General features: G+C 52.5%; 2 protein-coding genes across 4 annotated transcripts; both read left to right on the plus strand.

Moving 5' to 3' along the window:
- The first annotated feature begins 957 nt into the window (after positions 1-957).
- MRPL18 (mitochondrial ribosomal protein L18) lies at positions 958-4,657 on the plus strand. Of its 2 annotated transcripts, none has more exons than XM_078595189.1 (4): positions 958-1,230; positions 3,071-3,266; positions 3,830-4,061; positions 4,492-4,657. In XM_078595189.1, exons 1-4 carry the CDS (start codon positions 1,134-1,136, stop codon positions 4,564-4,566), a joined length of 600 nt encoding a protein of 199 aa, XP_078451315.1. In that variant the 5' UTR covers positions 958-1,133; the 3' UTR covers positions 4,567-4,657. The 2 variants fall into 2 exon arrangements, with proteins under 2 accessions (XP_078451315.1, XP_078451314.1); XM_078595188.1 differs by lacking the exon at positions 958-1,230 and adding an exon at positions 1,461-1,799.
- A 919-nt stretch (positions 4,658-5,576) lies between these two features.
- Positions 5,577-14,176, plus strand: PUS1 (pseudouridine synthase 1). 2 transcript variants are annotated; one of them, XM_078595192.1, is made up of 7 exons: positions 5,577-6,581; positions 9,380-9,517; positions 9,936-10,038; positions 10,434-10,558; positions 11,285-11,501; positions 12,351-12,721; positions 13,938-14,176. In XM_078595192.1, the coding sequence occupies exons 1-7, from the start codon at positions 5,940-5,942 to the stop codon at positions 13,977-13,979; spliced, it is 1,638 nt and encodes a 545-aa protein (XP_078451318.1). In that variant the 5' UTR covers positions 5,577-5,939; the 3' UTR covers positions 13,980-14,176. The 2 variants fall into 2 exon arrangements, with proteins under 2 accessions (XP_078451318.1, XP_078451317.1); XM_078595191.1 differs by having other exon boundaries at positions 5,580-6,581; positions 13,935-14,176.
- Positions 14,177-15,238: the final 1,062 nt, after the last annotated feature.

Raw genomic sequence — 15,238 nt, forward strand, 5'->3', positions numbered from 1 at the left:
CCAGCCCCTCCCCACCCTCCCCTCTTCACCCAACCCCACCCCTCCCATTGTTGGATGCACGACGGACGGACGGACACAATAATCCCGTGGGCTCTAGGTTCTTCCGCTATAACACCGTCTCGAGGGAAGCCCGTCTCGAGATGCCTCCTGTGGAGGCTCTTCCCGCAGCAGTGCCGCGGGCGAGCGCTTTCAGGGGCTGCGCCTTCACCTACACGATGTTGACACCGAGCGAGCCGCTCCTGCATTAGGGACTGTAGCGGCGTTTGTTTCATAGACGCGTAACAATGACGCGTGCACATGTTCGTGAGCCCTCCTTAGGAACGTAAATCCGTGTTTATTGCCAAAAAAAAAAGCTTTAATGGCTTAGGGGCCGTCCTTAAATGACGTCACGCACCTGGGGGGGGGGGGGGGTCAGACATTTGTGACGATGTGTGACGAGGGGGGTGGATGAGAAATGTGACGTCACATCAAAATGCGCAACTTTAAATAAAGATTGACAACACGTTCTACTTAATTAAATAGACTTTTTAATAAATGTTTTCTCCTATAACATCAGAGTGCAGCGGCACATTAAACACGCACTACAATGACAATAGTTTAAAGCGATTTGAAGCATGTTTTATTTGGGGGGGGCGGGGCAGAGCTTTGTGACGTCATATTTGAGGGGGGGTCTGACTTTGTGACGCCGTGTGACGAGAGGGGGGGTCAAAAATCGTCCAAAATCGCGTGACGTCATTTATGGACGGCCCCTTAACCAATGTCATGTTTATTAAGCAAGAGGATTACATACATGAAATAACAAAAAATATAAAAAAAATATATTTACCAATAATTAATAGATTAAGTGTATCGTTACGTTAGTGAGTCTCGTGTCTATTCAACCATAAAAATAGACTTAGAATATTTAATAAAATAATCATGGTTGTGGATGAAAACGCGAAACTTGTGGGCACCGCGGAGCCGCCGTAGCCGCCAGGGGTGAGAGGTCACGGCGTGCGCCTTAGGTTTGACCCCGAGCCTCCGGACCCAGAGACACTCCGAGGGGACTCCGAGGGGACCCGGTGACCCCGTGAGACCCCCGGTGACCCCGTGACAACCCCTGGAACCCCGCGAGACTCCGGGACATCCTTGAAATGCGTTTTGCCGGGGTGTGCCGCGGCCTGGCGAGGCGCATCGGGGCGACTCTGGGCGGCGGAGGGAAGGACGCGGCGGCTGGTAGGGGCCTGGCAGGCAAGTCGTGAGGTCCTGGGGGTCCTGGGGGTCCACGGGGATCGTGAGGGGGTCCACGGGGAGCGAGGGGACTCGCAGGGGTACGCGGGGGAACATCGGGAAATGAGAGAGGGGAGGGGGTCTATGGGGACCCCACAGGGGCACAACGGAACGCGCGCGAATTCGCGAGTATCGGGGGGGGGGGGGGGGGGGGACTTGGGGGCATCGAGGGGGTCCAGGGGGATGGGGTGGGGGTCCACGAGGGCACACGGGATCCACCGGAATCTCGGCGACGAAACTTTCATTTATTTTACCACGTAAGGCCCACTGAGCTATATCGCACTTTTTCACAAGCGACCTGGCCACAGAAGATAGGTCCACGAAGTGGCTTGTCGCGTGTAAATGTAAACAGACACATACTTTAAACGCGTGGTGGTGATGTTGATTTTAAATGTGGAGGGGGAAACCGGAGGACCCGGAGAAAAATCCACGCGACCACGGGGAGAGAGAGACACGCAAAGTCCAAAAAAACAGCAGCAGCAGGCGTCAGGGTTGGGATCGAACCCACGACCTCTTGCGTACCAGGCGAGGTAGTTGACATCTCCTAGTCACCGACGCGACCCTCGGGACACACAGGGATTGGGTGTTACGGAGGCCACGAGAATCACGATTCCTGGAGACTCACGGGGCTCGAATACACCATGGGTTAGGGTTGGAGACCTGGCTTCCCGAACCCCATGGGACCAGCACGGATTACCCGTGGGGTTTACGGGGACCCCGGTGATGCACGAGGGGACATGTTATTGACAGCTCTGTAAAGTGAATACGAGAGCCCCCTGTATCGTTACAAAACGTCAAATACAAAATTTCATTTCGCCGTTTAATCGGCACTTCTTGTTGTCCGCTTCATGTTGTGTTATTGTGCATCGCGTGGGCTAATTAAGGGAAATACTGCAGAGTTAACTTGAAATAACAATCGCGGGTGACTTGACTGTCAGTAAGAAGAATGCGCTCGTCTCGTCAAATCTAGGACGCAAAACAGGGTCGATAATAATTTACTTACACGAGTAGGAAAGTCACAACTCAGTCGTAGGACTGTTTCTCAGGAGGGTCCTGCTACAGCAGGTTTTTATTGGAAGACATTTTCAGCAAATTAATGACGAGTGTTTATTATACACGTGGGAGGAGGAAACCGGAGCCCCCGGGTGGAAAAAAACCCCTTCACGTGCAAGGGGGAAACACTCGATCCGCGCTGTACTTCAATCTCGTGACGAGCCAGGGTACGGCAACCTCCTCGACGCCCACAGGAAGGAAATTTCGCAACATTTTTGCGGTGATCCACCAACCCATGCTACTTCCTCCACAGTGGTGGCTTACAGAGGTGATTGGGTGGATGGGCGGCCACTATGTATGGAAGGGTGTGAAACGCGTCGGTGGGACTACACTTTGTGTCCAGCAGAGGGCAGTGCAACAAAATCCATGTTTGTGCTGTACTGTGCTTCCCAGCTTCACCAATCCACTCTGACCAGCGTGGTGAAGTATGGTCATATCACCCCCATGGCTTTCACAGCGTGGGCAAGCCTTCACCGTTTGACACGGCTCTGTACATCTTCTCTTTCGTATGGCTGATGTAGATGCAGAGCAACAACTGCAATTTCAGATGGCAGCCTTCACGGGGCCCACTCTGTTAAGTGAGAAATCGCGATGAATGGCGTCAATGCGGCGACCGGACATCCGATTATTGATCTCCCGGTCCCCAGAGCAACAACGCACGCTCTGTAAAAATATTCACACCCAATGCCTTTGCGAATGTGTGTCCCGCTGGTCTGATTCAACTGCCGCTGTCCTTTACCTGGCAAAGGAGGAGCGAGGTCGTCCTCCGGGTCCTCCACCCATTCCTTCGCCCAGCAGCAGCACGAAGAGGTCGGCACGGCGCAGAACGAGGCGGTGCGGCCCGACTTCGTGAACCGCAACCCCAGGAACCTGGAGCGCATGGCGCTCGCACTCAAGGACCGCGGCTGGGACACCGTGTGGCCCAACCGCTGCTACTGGCACCGGTGAGAGACTTCCATGGACCAGAATTAAAGGTCTGAGTGGTGTTGTGAAAAAAACCATGATAGTCCACGAATAGCCCGTGACTAGATGACATGGATTAGAGAAAATAAGCAGGCTAATGATGTCAGACTATTAAGAAAATTAACGGATTCTCAACAAATAACAATGCCAAAAGAGGCAGTGTTTTTACCTTAAAAGGCAATAACACTGCATGTCAAAGCGGTGTTTAAAGCACTGCTGCTAACTCAGTACCACCAAATAATCTGTTTTAATATTAAGGAAATAAAGTGGGTTTAAGCAGATAGGATTATGGCCAATGGTCAATAATTTCCTGATAGTTTTGTCACTTTTTGTTGGGAGAGACTCGGTCCATCACTTGCGCTCATTATGGACCAACGAAACTCACCACCATGGCTAACAAACAAAGAGAGTTCACACGCTGCAGAGGCAGACAAACACGCCAGGGGCACGCGGGGATGGAGAGTGGCCATGGTTGCCGCTTTAGACATGAAATATAAACCGGCAGAAAAATGAACGACGCACCGCTCACGGCCCACCCCTGCAGGCTGTGTCTGGATCGCACGCAGCAACACGTGTCGGCCTGGGTGGAGCACTGCAGCCGCCACGTGGTCGTCTCTGTCAGCACCCACGAGTGGGCCATCAAGCGCCACCTCCACAGCACCAGCGACGTGGCGGCCGCCGAGAACGTGGGCCGCGTCCTGGCGCAGCGCTGCCTGGAGAGCGGGATCAGCTACGCCGTGTTCCGCCACATTCCCTGGTCCTACAAGAGCGCGGCGGTACGTGCGTGCGTGTCTCTCGCTCCTTCTCCTCTGCCGCCCCCATAGTCTCAGATGCCCTTCCTTTGCCTGCATTCCGTGCTGTCAACTGGTCGCTGCAGGTTGGTGAAGGCGGTGGGTCACAGCATGATACAGTACAACAATAGATTTAGCTGCACTGCTTTCTGCTACCTACCATGTAGCCCCACAGCAGCCTATAATAACACTTGGGCGACCACAATTGTTTTCAATTAGAAACGCATACATTAAAACACATTATACTGCCCTCTTTAAATGTGCCATGTGTTTTTTATATAACGTTTGTATTTTGCTTGTATGTTTTATTCATGACATCACTCTTCTTCTCAACACTGGCACGATTGTGCAGTGTCTGGTCGTGGCGCGTGCATAATTGTGGAAGACAGACCGAGACGAACTGTTGCCGTTGCAGGTGCAGAGCTTCAAGAAAGCATGCAAGGAGGGAGGCCTGGTGCTGAGTGAACCGCGACGCATCTTTGTAAAATAAACGTCAACGCATTAAACCCCCCTGCACTCTCTCACGTATTCTGTTGCTGTAACGTAACTCTTTTCTTTTATAAAAAAAAAGGTTAACTCTATTTTGTCTTCCGTCTTTTTTTAAGTGCAGCTGGATATGAAAGATGAGGCGTCGCTGTGTACATTACAGACAATTCATCACAGTGACATCTTGATTTATGCTTGGACCCAGTGGCCAGTTGGACATTGTAAATGTTTCGCTGTTTATATTAGATTGCAAACTAAGTCGAAACTTTTGTATTTTATGTAGTCCATTCCAGTATTTTATCTCTAAAACACGGCATCTTGAAATGCGGTATATCCATAGTGCTGTAATGTTCACACTGCTGTATACGTAACTATATTATCTGGGTACGTGAGCACACTCCCAGACGGCCGCTGAATTAAATTCCCGTCCACGACTAACATTCATGGAGAATTATATCTGAGCAACCACCTTCAACACACAACAACCCTCGTGGTGGATAGCGGGAAGGGATGCCTTTATCCAGCAGTGGACTGAGACAAATATAATCGAGCTCAAGAAGTCATGGATAAAGGCGGCTAAAGCCCACCACGCGTTGTACCCTCCTGCCAGATGCAATGCCTTTGTACATTATTACCAGAGGGATGTGGCACTACTGGACTGGAGCATCTTGGCACCAGACAAGAGGAAGTTGGAAACAAATTACAAGATGTGCAGTGGACATCTACGGGCCACTTTCCCGTGCATCGTGGTGATGATATTATTATTGCCATGAATTATTATTGTAATCAAAGTGTCACAATGAGCCCTTGCAAGTTTAATCGCGGTGGCTGCAGGGACCGCCCCCCCCCACCGCGCGCCACGTGCTGCCCACGTGCGCCTCGCCGGCTCCGCGCGGCGGGGCCCACGTGGGCGCGCGCCGCCATCTTACTCAGGGGGCGCCACGCGCCCGCAGTCGACGCGGCCCCCCTCCCCGGGGTCACGTCATCGAAACGTCACCCCCCCCCCCCCCGTCTCGCACGTGCTTCGAATAAGAAGGAACCTTGCCCGAAACGTCGCTTTATACATCCCCCTCCACTAGTAAGGCAGTGTGATTGACGAGCGTGTTGCTGCAGCTTGTGCTCGCACACGCGGCTCACGGTACCCTGACCCAACGTGGCCGCCCCATTGCCTCGCACGAGGAGGCGGGCGGGCGGCCTTCCCGTCCACGCCGGCGGGGGCAGCGGCAGCGGCTGGAGCAGAGCCCCGCTGGAGGAGAAGACGACGGCGACGTGGAGGAGGAGAAATGAGGAGTTGAATCCCTAGTCCAGAGCACCCCCCCCCGCAGCCTCGCCTCGTCTCCCCCCCCCCGTGGCTCATGCGTCTTGGCTGCGCCCTGGATGCGGCAGGCGTCGCTGGTGTCGCTGCGCTGGTGTCTGCACCTCGGCACATTCCTCCGTCCACCACCACCACCGCCGCCGTCGTTGTTGCTGCTGCTGCTGCGAGGACACGCGGCGGTCCGCATGGCATCGCCGTGCTCCGCAACTCTCGCCCCTTCCCCTCCTCGTCCCCACACTGCCAGCCCGCCTCTCGCTCCTGACTGTGGCCGGGACGCGGTCGCTATGGAGAAGAACGGCGAAGCACGCGGCCCCGACGGGAAAGGGGACAGCCAGGGCCCCCAGGGCTCCCAGGGCCCCCAGGAAAAGGGGGACTCGAGGGGTCTTCACGGCAACGGGCACGGCAGGGGCCCGGCCCCCCTCCTCCTCCTGCAGGAGGAGGAGGCACAGAGTCGAAGGGGCCCCGAAACTAACGGGGAGGCGCCGGGCCCCGCGGAGAACGGGGACAGCAGCCAGGGGGTGCAGCAGCAGAAGGAAGGGGGGGGTTCAGTGGACTCCGAGGGGTCGCCTGTGGCCAAGAGGGCCCGGCTCGAGGGGGGCCCTGAAGGAGTCGAGGGGGGCCCCGAGGCAGCGAGGAAGAAGTTCCCCAAGAAGAAGGTGGCGCTGCTCGTGGCCTACTCGGGCAAGGGCTACCACGGCATGCAGGTGCGGGCCCCGTGGGTACTCTGTGCTGGTTGTTGTTGGTGTTGTTAACCTCGTGGGTACTCTGTGCTGGTTGTTGTTGGTGTTGTTAACCTCGTAGGTACTCTGTGCTGGTTGTTGTGGTTGTTGTTAACCTCGTGGGTACTCTGTGCTTGTTGTTGTGGTTGTTGTTAACCTCGTGGGTACTCTGTGCTGGTTGTTGTGGTTGTTGTTAACCTCGTGGGTACACTGTGCTGGTTGTGGTTGTTGGTGTTGTTAACCTCGTGGGTACTCTGTGCTGGTTGTTGTGGTTGTTGTTAACCTCGTGGGTACTCTGTGCTGGTTGTTGTGGTTGTTGGTGTTGTTAACCTCGTGGGTACTCTGTGCTGGTTGTGGTTGTTGTTAACCTCGTGGGTACTCTGTGCTGGTTGTTGGTGTTGTTAACCTCGTGGGTACTCTGTGCTTGTTGTGGTTGTTGTTGTTAAACTCCCCCCTGGCCCTGGCTGCAGTTTGGTCAAACAAACGGCGGGTGGATTCTTGAGACGGTGTCGCCAATGTCTGAGCATCGGTGTGCGATTGGTGTGTGTGTGTTTATATACACGCAGGACTGTGTTTTATCGTCTGTTTATATCGTGTAGCGCTGTTGAGGTATGCTATGCAGTTTAACACGTATTAGGCTTTCGCGAACAATATCCATAATCGAGGTTTTTGTTGGGTTAGATCGCGTAAATATAATAATGTTGTGTCGTCAAACCCGCCACCACCCGACACAGCCAACTAGTGAGGGTTGTCACGTAAATGGAACGTGGCAATTCGTCACTAGTACAGCACTAGTGTATAGTGTAGTGTATAGTAGTGTATAGTAGTGTAGTGTATAGTAGTGTAGTGTATAGTAGTGTAATGTATAGTGGTGTAGTGTATAGTAGTGTATAGTAGTGTAGTGTATAGTAGTGTAGTGTATAGTAGTGTAGTGTATAGTAGTGTAGTGTATAGTAGTGTAGTGTATAGTAGTGTAAAGTAGTGAAGTGTAAAGTAGTGTAGTGTATAGTGTAATGTAATAGTACAGCACACCGGTGTGGCTGTTACAGGAACGAATTGGCCACGTTCTGTTGACGTGACAACCCTCACTAGCTGGCTGTGTCGGGTGGTGGCGGGTTTAACGACACATTTATATATTTACGCGATCTAACCCAACAAAAACCTCTTGACTATGTTGTGCAATCGGCAACCGATTCTGAGACATTACTTACATTGTACACTCCTGGATTTGCTCTCGGCTTGCGATGAAAATCAATTAAGGGGAAGCATTTAAAAAAAGTTTTATATTTAGCGACTCGTTTAACTTCTTCTCTGTTATACATTCATATCGTTTGTTGTTGTTGTAGTAGTGTTTGCTGTTGCAACTTGCTGACCCGCCCCTACGGGACATCTGCGAACAAGAGCCTTATAGCTCATCGGATTCCACCTCCAGCAGTCTAAATACAGACTCTTGATTCTGAAGGGGATGATGTGAGGCAATGGCCATAGGCACTTTGCTCCCGTGTAGCAGCAACTCATGATAATTCCCATGTCCACGTGTGATGCTGCTGCTGCTGATAGCCCAAGGAGCTGAGTGAGTTGGGGGGGCCACTTGGTAGGAACCAGTGAGGGAGAACAAACTGTGTGGCGACAATTTAAGCCACAAATCTCCCGTGGTAACTAACCCTGCTGGTGTGTAACTGCTCTTGAGCCCACAGTGGAGTTGTGGTGGAGGGTGCTTCCCATCGACCCCTGCCTGAGAGCTGCCCCCCTCTCGTAATGGGGGTCAAATTGATTTTACCGCGGGGTCCAAACCTTTGCCGGGTCTCCGAACGCTTACCACGCGGTCATCAATCTCGGGGTGCCACACAGAGGGGGACACGGGGTAGCCCGCGTCCCCCGTGACGTCTCGTAAAGCTGTTGGCACGATGTCAGAAAGCGTTCTTTTGATTTGCTAATGAGTGTGAAAGTGCAAATAATAAAATAATAATTCCCGATGTATATTTCATTTTAGATGCATTTAATATTCAGCATCATCAGCCATGGTCAATGCACTGCTGGACGAAGGCCTCAATTCCACCTAGCGTGTGCACACGAGCCGATTCCATACCTCTATCTCGCATTATACAACGCAATCCATTTCTTTCCAGATATGAGTATAAAATTTGCCTCCCTACATCATGTTTACCTGGGTGTGCGACTGCATCCGTCCATATGCCGACTGGGTCCTTGATTCATCACCGGGGTAGATTCTTCCATTTTCCTCCTCCGATTTTCCCCATCAGATGCCGCACTGGTCGTTGGTTTGATCTCCCGTCGTGGCACTTGAAACGGTGGGGCAAGTTTCCTAAGTCGCTCTGCCTCTGTCCACCTAGCAGTATAAATGGGCAACACCACAGTTCATCGATCTGCAGGTCCCGTGTGGTGGTGCTGTGGGTACTCACACATCTCACAACGTTTCGGAAGCAACACAAGCCTCCGTCATCAAGTGTAACTGCTCCAGTAAAATTGCTGTAGCGTATGCTACAGCGTCAGTTAATTTATTTTAAAAATTTACCTACGTGACTTTTTCGAAAAAACCAAAGAGTATGAATCCTTGCAGTCACGAAAACTTCAAATCTAGAACTCGCACATCTTTGCCATACGTCAACGTAGAAGAGCAGCCAAAAGGAAATACCCTCTAAAAGGGGACTCTTTTGAGCTCCCTCTAGTTGGGGGGGGGGGGGGGCCTCCCGCGAGGAGTGGCGCGAGCGATCGCGGGGCTGCTCCTCTACCGCTTCTCTCCGGATGGATGTGGCCGTCAGCGAAACGCAGGGAACGCGGCGTACCGCACCATCGAGGACGAGCTGGTGGAGGCGCTGGTGCGGGCCGGGTGCATCCCCGACAACCACGCCGCCGACATGCGCAAGATGTCCTTCCAGCGCTGTGCGCGCACGGACAAGGTCAGCGAGAGCGCACGCACACATTATTCCGCACCTCCGATTGGCACGGTTGGCTACATACGGTGCGAAAGCAGTTGAACGTACATACGTACACAGTCTCATTTGCACGGGTGACCAGGTTGTTGTTTTTGTCGTGCGAGAGAGACCCCATCGGCGGTAAGCGCGCTGCCCTACGAACCTGGCGATCCACGTTAAATTCACGGCCGTGGCTAATATCAGCGGCGAGTGCTTTATGAACCATTTCACTGACTGTCCACTGTGGTGAAGTATGGTCAGACAGGCCCCATGACTAAAACAATGTGGGGATGCTCTTCATCCACCATTGGATTTACAAAGGTTTGTATGTCATTATTATGACTTGCTATCTATATATAGTTGTTGTGCTAATGGGGTCTCTTGTTGTGTACGCGTCTGCTAGGGTGTTTCAGCCATTGGGCAGGTGGTGTCCCTCAAAATGTGGCTCATCGACGATGTTGTGAACAAGATCAACGCCCACTTGCCCCAGCAGATCCGCATCATGGGTGAGGACAAACTTGACCTTCACCGACCCCTCATCGTCGCCTCTCGTCGTTCCATGGCTAAACGTCGCCACCGTCCTTGACGATACAGCGGTGCAACAATCAACCCCAGCACCTCCGCACGAGCCGACCTCGTGGCTCCATTCCTGCGGCACGGCCTCTTGTGCGCTTTTCTTCCTTTAGCTGCCGCTCGGCACTTAGTCTCCTGCCCAAGTCCATTTTCTGTGTTTATGTTTTATCTGGTCCATGCCTCCTCCCCCCACGATTATCCCAGATTTTTGAGAGAGTTTACTCTAATCGAATGGCTTTAACCAATGTTTAATATCATATCTGTCCATACAGTCGCGTTGTTGGTAATTGGTGCGTTGTTTTCTCTCGTCCTGCTGTCACTGGGTTAGGCATGCAGAGGGTTACGAACGGATTCAACTCGAAGCAGCTTTGCGACGCGCGCACCTACATCTACCTCCTGCCCAGCTTCACGTTTGGGCCCAAGGGACAGGGCGAGTGGGACGGGGAGGGGGAGGTGAGAGACTTCCTGGCCGCGTGCATCCGGAGGCCGCCGTTATCAACGCAGGCGGGGTCTCGGCTGCTCACGCGATCAAATTCGGGGCAGACGTTCGTCGTCATCGTCGTCCGTGCGATTGACGTATTTCCAAAATTCCAAAGTAATGTTTTGTTTAACTCCCTCTCAGAATTGGACGTTATTTGTCCTGGTGAGGCCCATTGAGCTAAGCAGATCTTTTACAAGGAAGATCACAGCCAAAGGCCGTCGTCAGTAGTGGTGGCAGTGGTGGCAGTTATGGGACGTTGCAGGGTGGGAATGTGCAAATTAACCAGAGCAAAAAACAAAAGATCCACTAATCTTGCTAAAATCACTGCAAATAGGTTTGATGGTGATCGGGGTGGAGTGGTGGCACAGTGGTTTGTGCATTGTGCTACGAACCTGAATTCATTCCCCAACCATGGCTAACATCAGTGGCTAATATATGAACTCCGCACCTCCGATTAGCAAGGTTGGTTACGTACAGTGCGAAAGAACTTCAACATACATACAAAACCGTTCCAAGTTGACTCAGCCTTAAACGAGAACCCGGCGTGCGGTGTGTTAACATTCGCATTGAGGAGACTAGGATGGGTGGCTGGCCTTAACACAGCAGCTTGCCAACGGCGCTTGCCCCGGCAGTCTGCGTAGGCTACGTGGGTTATCTTCATCTTCTGCCTGTCACGTGACGTCCGCCTTGTGCGCTAGCGGGACACGGCGTGGGAGGAGAGCTTCCGGCTGCCGGAGGAGACGCTGTCGCACGTGAACGCGCTGCTGCGGCGCTACGTGGGAACTCACAACTTCCACAACTTCACGTCGGGCAAGGGCGCCCAGGAGGCGAGCGCACGGCGCTACGTGACAGAAGCGTACTGCCAGCCGCCGTCGCTGCAACATGGGATCGAGTTTGCGCTCATCCGAATCAGAGGTCCTCGCCACCCTCTCTGCCACCCAGCCTCCGCTGCTTCACTCTGTTTTGCTGTCATGATTCTCCAGCTGCCCAGGAAGCCGAGGGGAGGGATCTTCCGTGGCTGTCGGGGAACGGCACTAAATGCTCTTGAGGACACCTGCAGCGTGATTTTCCATGTTTACGTAGCGTTACTCACTGCGGCAGATTGCACGGTTTTCTTTATCCGAGTGCTGATCTACATACGCCTTAGAACTAATCACCCGAAATTGTGCCCGACCTCGTGATATCTCAAACATAAGCGTGGGTTGAGTTTGGCTCATTGCGTGAATGGGTGACCACAATGCATATAGCACGCGTTAAAGGTGGCCGTGGAGCTTTGCCATGTCCTGGGCAGCAGAGGGCAGACGAGCAAAAGCTATTCCGTGCTGTGCTTCTGGGTCTATCCTCCCCACCTTCAATCTGTCATGATGAGTGGTGAATTATGGGAAAATTATCCCCGTGACCCACACGGTGTGGTGAACCCCTCATTCAGCAGTGGATTGACAAAAATGGGCTTGCATGTGCATACATTTTTATCGAACATAAGGAGAGGCCTTGAATCTTATGTTCCCTGCCTCTGGAACTCCAAGTAATATCAAGAATGCTGGTGGCACAATCAAATCTTTTAAAATACATTTTTTAAACATTTGTTCCAGCATGCTACCTTTTCAGTTGCCCTGCGGCGATCTGCAGATTGTATTTTATTTCACCTATAGGAAGACAAATGGGAGTGTAACACCGTCTCGGATACCGAAGCAACCCAGTAAACTAACATCCAATTTTGAACGATCGTCTTCCCCCCCTTTGTCAATGCCACCACCGTCTCAGGCCAGAGCTTCATGCTGCACCAGATCCGCAAGATGGTGGGGCTGGTGGTGGCGGTGGCGCGGGGCCACGCCGGCGACCAGCGCATGCAGGACGCCTTCGCCAACGACAAGCTCGACGTACCGAAAGCGCCGGGGCTCGGGCTGGTGCTCGAGCGCGTGCACTACGACCGCTACGATTCGCGCTACGCGGGCGACGGCGTGCACGCGGCGCTCGCGTGGCCCGAGCTGGCGCCGGCGCTGGCCGAGTTCGCCGAGCGGCACGTGCACGCGGGGATCGTGGCGGCGGAGCGCGAGGAGGGCAGCATGCGGCGCTGGCTCGGCACGCTGGACAAGCACGACTTCACGAGCAGCCTCGCGCGCGCCGTACACAGCGCAAGTCTCACACACGCGCACACTCGCGAAGATCCTCCGTGTAGCTTACAACTCGCTGTTGGGGAATATCGAGTTTTTGAGCACCAGTTAAGGCCACTACGCACAAGGGGGGTGGTGTGGCCAGCGTCGAACCCAGCTGCCATTGTCTCCCCAGTGGGGACGTTTAAATACCGCATTAGGTTACCCGTTTTAGGCTGAGTATCCCTAGGGGAGGTCCAGTACCAGTTCAGATATTCGTCACCGATGTTGACAGTGAGCAGGAATGGCGATGGGGGGCGGGGCTGCGCAGGCTTCGTGGCGCAGTGCGCCTCCCCTCCACATGTACACACAAAGACAACACGTGGTGCACAGCTTACGTAGGCAGTGTGGGGGAGGCCTTTATACAGCAGTGAATTGATATGGTTTTTAAGAGTAATTATTGATAGGGTGCATTTAAAACAATATAATGCGGTAACTCGGCTGGCATGGTGGACTTTAACGGTAACGTATATGGGTGTGCTTGTTATAAACTGGCCATTATGCCGAATATCGCCCTGCTTTAGCGTTTCACAGCCAGCCGTAACTCTCAATCACTGTTTCCTGGTAGGCGCAGCATTCTTTAACCTATAAACTATACATGTAGATGCTGAATCGGCAAAAATCCAGCAGCCTGCAAAAATAAGATAATGGCTCCCTCACTTGATGTATGCATCTGTCCGTTTGTCCATCTTCAAAATTGCCCATGCATCGCATGCCCAAGAAAATAACTTAAATCATTGTAAAACATGAGGGAGCGGGGGGGGGGGGTGACGCCGTGGTTAGGTCGCTGTGCTCCGAACTCGGTGACCTGAATTAATTTTCCACTCACGGCTACCATCGGTTTGTGTGTAATATCAGAACCAGTGTACAAGCCTCCCCGCAGCCTGATTTCACAAAGCCACACCGACCGGGGGTGGGGAAGCAAGGTCAAACAACCTCCATGGCTTACACGGCATGGGGGGGAGGCTGTCATCTATCGGGGGATTAAAAATGTTTCTTCAATTACCTTTAAAACATGGCCCGCCCTGGGCCTTGCCTCAGTGTTCCGGTCTCTCCCCTTTCCCGTGTGTCCCCTACTTGACCCAACTCCACTTCCCATGCATGCATCTTCCCTGACTTTGTGCCTCACTAATGAGATGCGGTTGCATTTAAGCATTACATAAATATTGAAATAGTTGTTGTGAACCGTTTCCAGCAGGTGAAAAGAGAAGATTCGGACGGCAACAGCGAATCGGAGTGAAGTTGTGTTCGCCTGGACGAGGCTGGAAGATTTCAAAAAGACATCCCATTGTGGACGTTCCGATCTCACTGACGAGACCTGGAGTCATCAGCGCCGGCACCGCGCTCCCTTTTTAATTTTTCACAGCTGAGTGGGGAGCGGAGTGTCGCCGTGACAGTTTCTCAAAGGATTAAATGCTCAGAGCGTTTGTAAAAACACCTCTGCCCCTGTGTTATTATTTTTGTAAATTTGCGTTTGCGCTGCGTGCTGCCGCATTTGTCCGGAGCGGCGTTTTTGTTATTTTTTGTTGTTGAAATTCCGGTTGCATTTGTTTTTTATCCTCCAGGGTTAATATGAAATGCACTTATTCATAAAAAAAAAACACCCAACATTTTTGTTTGCTGTAATTATAGTTGCTGTCTTTGTGTGTGCGAGTGCTTTGGGTTTGTGAACCATTAGCGTAAATACTTAATGTGCCACTGAAATTTTAAATATGTAGTGCCAACGGAGAAAGCACAACGTTTGAAGTACGATACCCCCAGTGAAGATTAAAATGTCCACATTAACTCGAGCCTATTGGCCCTTCAGAATCACCCAAATTAAGGAATACTGCAAGGGAAAGGAGGCAGAGCGAAGGTCGATCCTAAGCAGGGTTACTCATATCCTTGGACATGTAATCGAGGTAGGACTTGGATGGTATGTCCACGTGTTGAGAAGAGACAAAGACGATGCTCGGCTTCCGAGCGTTGCGATCGGACGAAATAAATACAGTCCTGGCTATTTGGTCATGGGTGGCCACCTCGCCTGGTCTCAAAGGTCATCTGTCGAGAAACAACAACAAGACAGAACGCCTCCACATATCCGTCCACAACATAACACGTTTTTTTTTTATTTTCCATTTGCCACACGGCCTTCTGGGAGTGCATGGCTTCAGCAACACTGGTTCTCAACACAAGCCAAACTCCGGACCGGTTTCAACATTGAGTGTCTCATCAGCAGTTCGGTTTGCTTGAGCTCGTAATGGTGAAATGCCACACGTTTGTAGGCAAGGACCATCTGTGTCCGGGCGAGTTGTCACCCCTTGACCGCACCTCCAAGTAGCACGGTTGGCTACGTACGGCGCGAAAGAGGTTCAACATGCAGTCGCACAGTGCAATGACCGTCCTTCACACACCAATGCCTGCCCGGGTTCGAATCCCCCGCTAGGGGGCGGTGAGGAACCGCACCTGACGAGAGAGAACTTGGCATGACTGCGCTGAAACGGATTTGAATCTTCAGCC

This window comes from Lampetra planeri, chromosome 6 (assembly GCF_965212315.1).
Source record: "Lampetra planeri chromosome 6, kcLamPlan1.2.h2, whole genome shotgun sequence".
NCBI classification, from domain to species: Eukaryota; Metazoa; Chordata; class Hyperoartia; order Petromyzontiformes; family Petromyzontidae; genus Lampetra; species Lampetra planeri.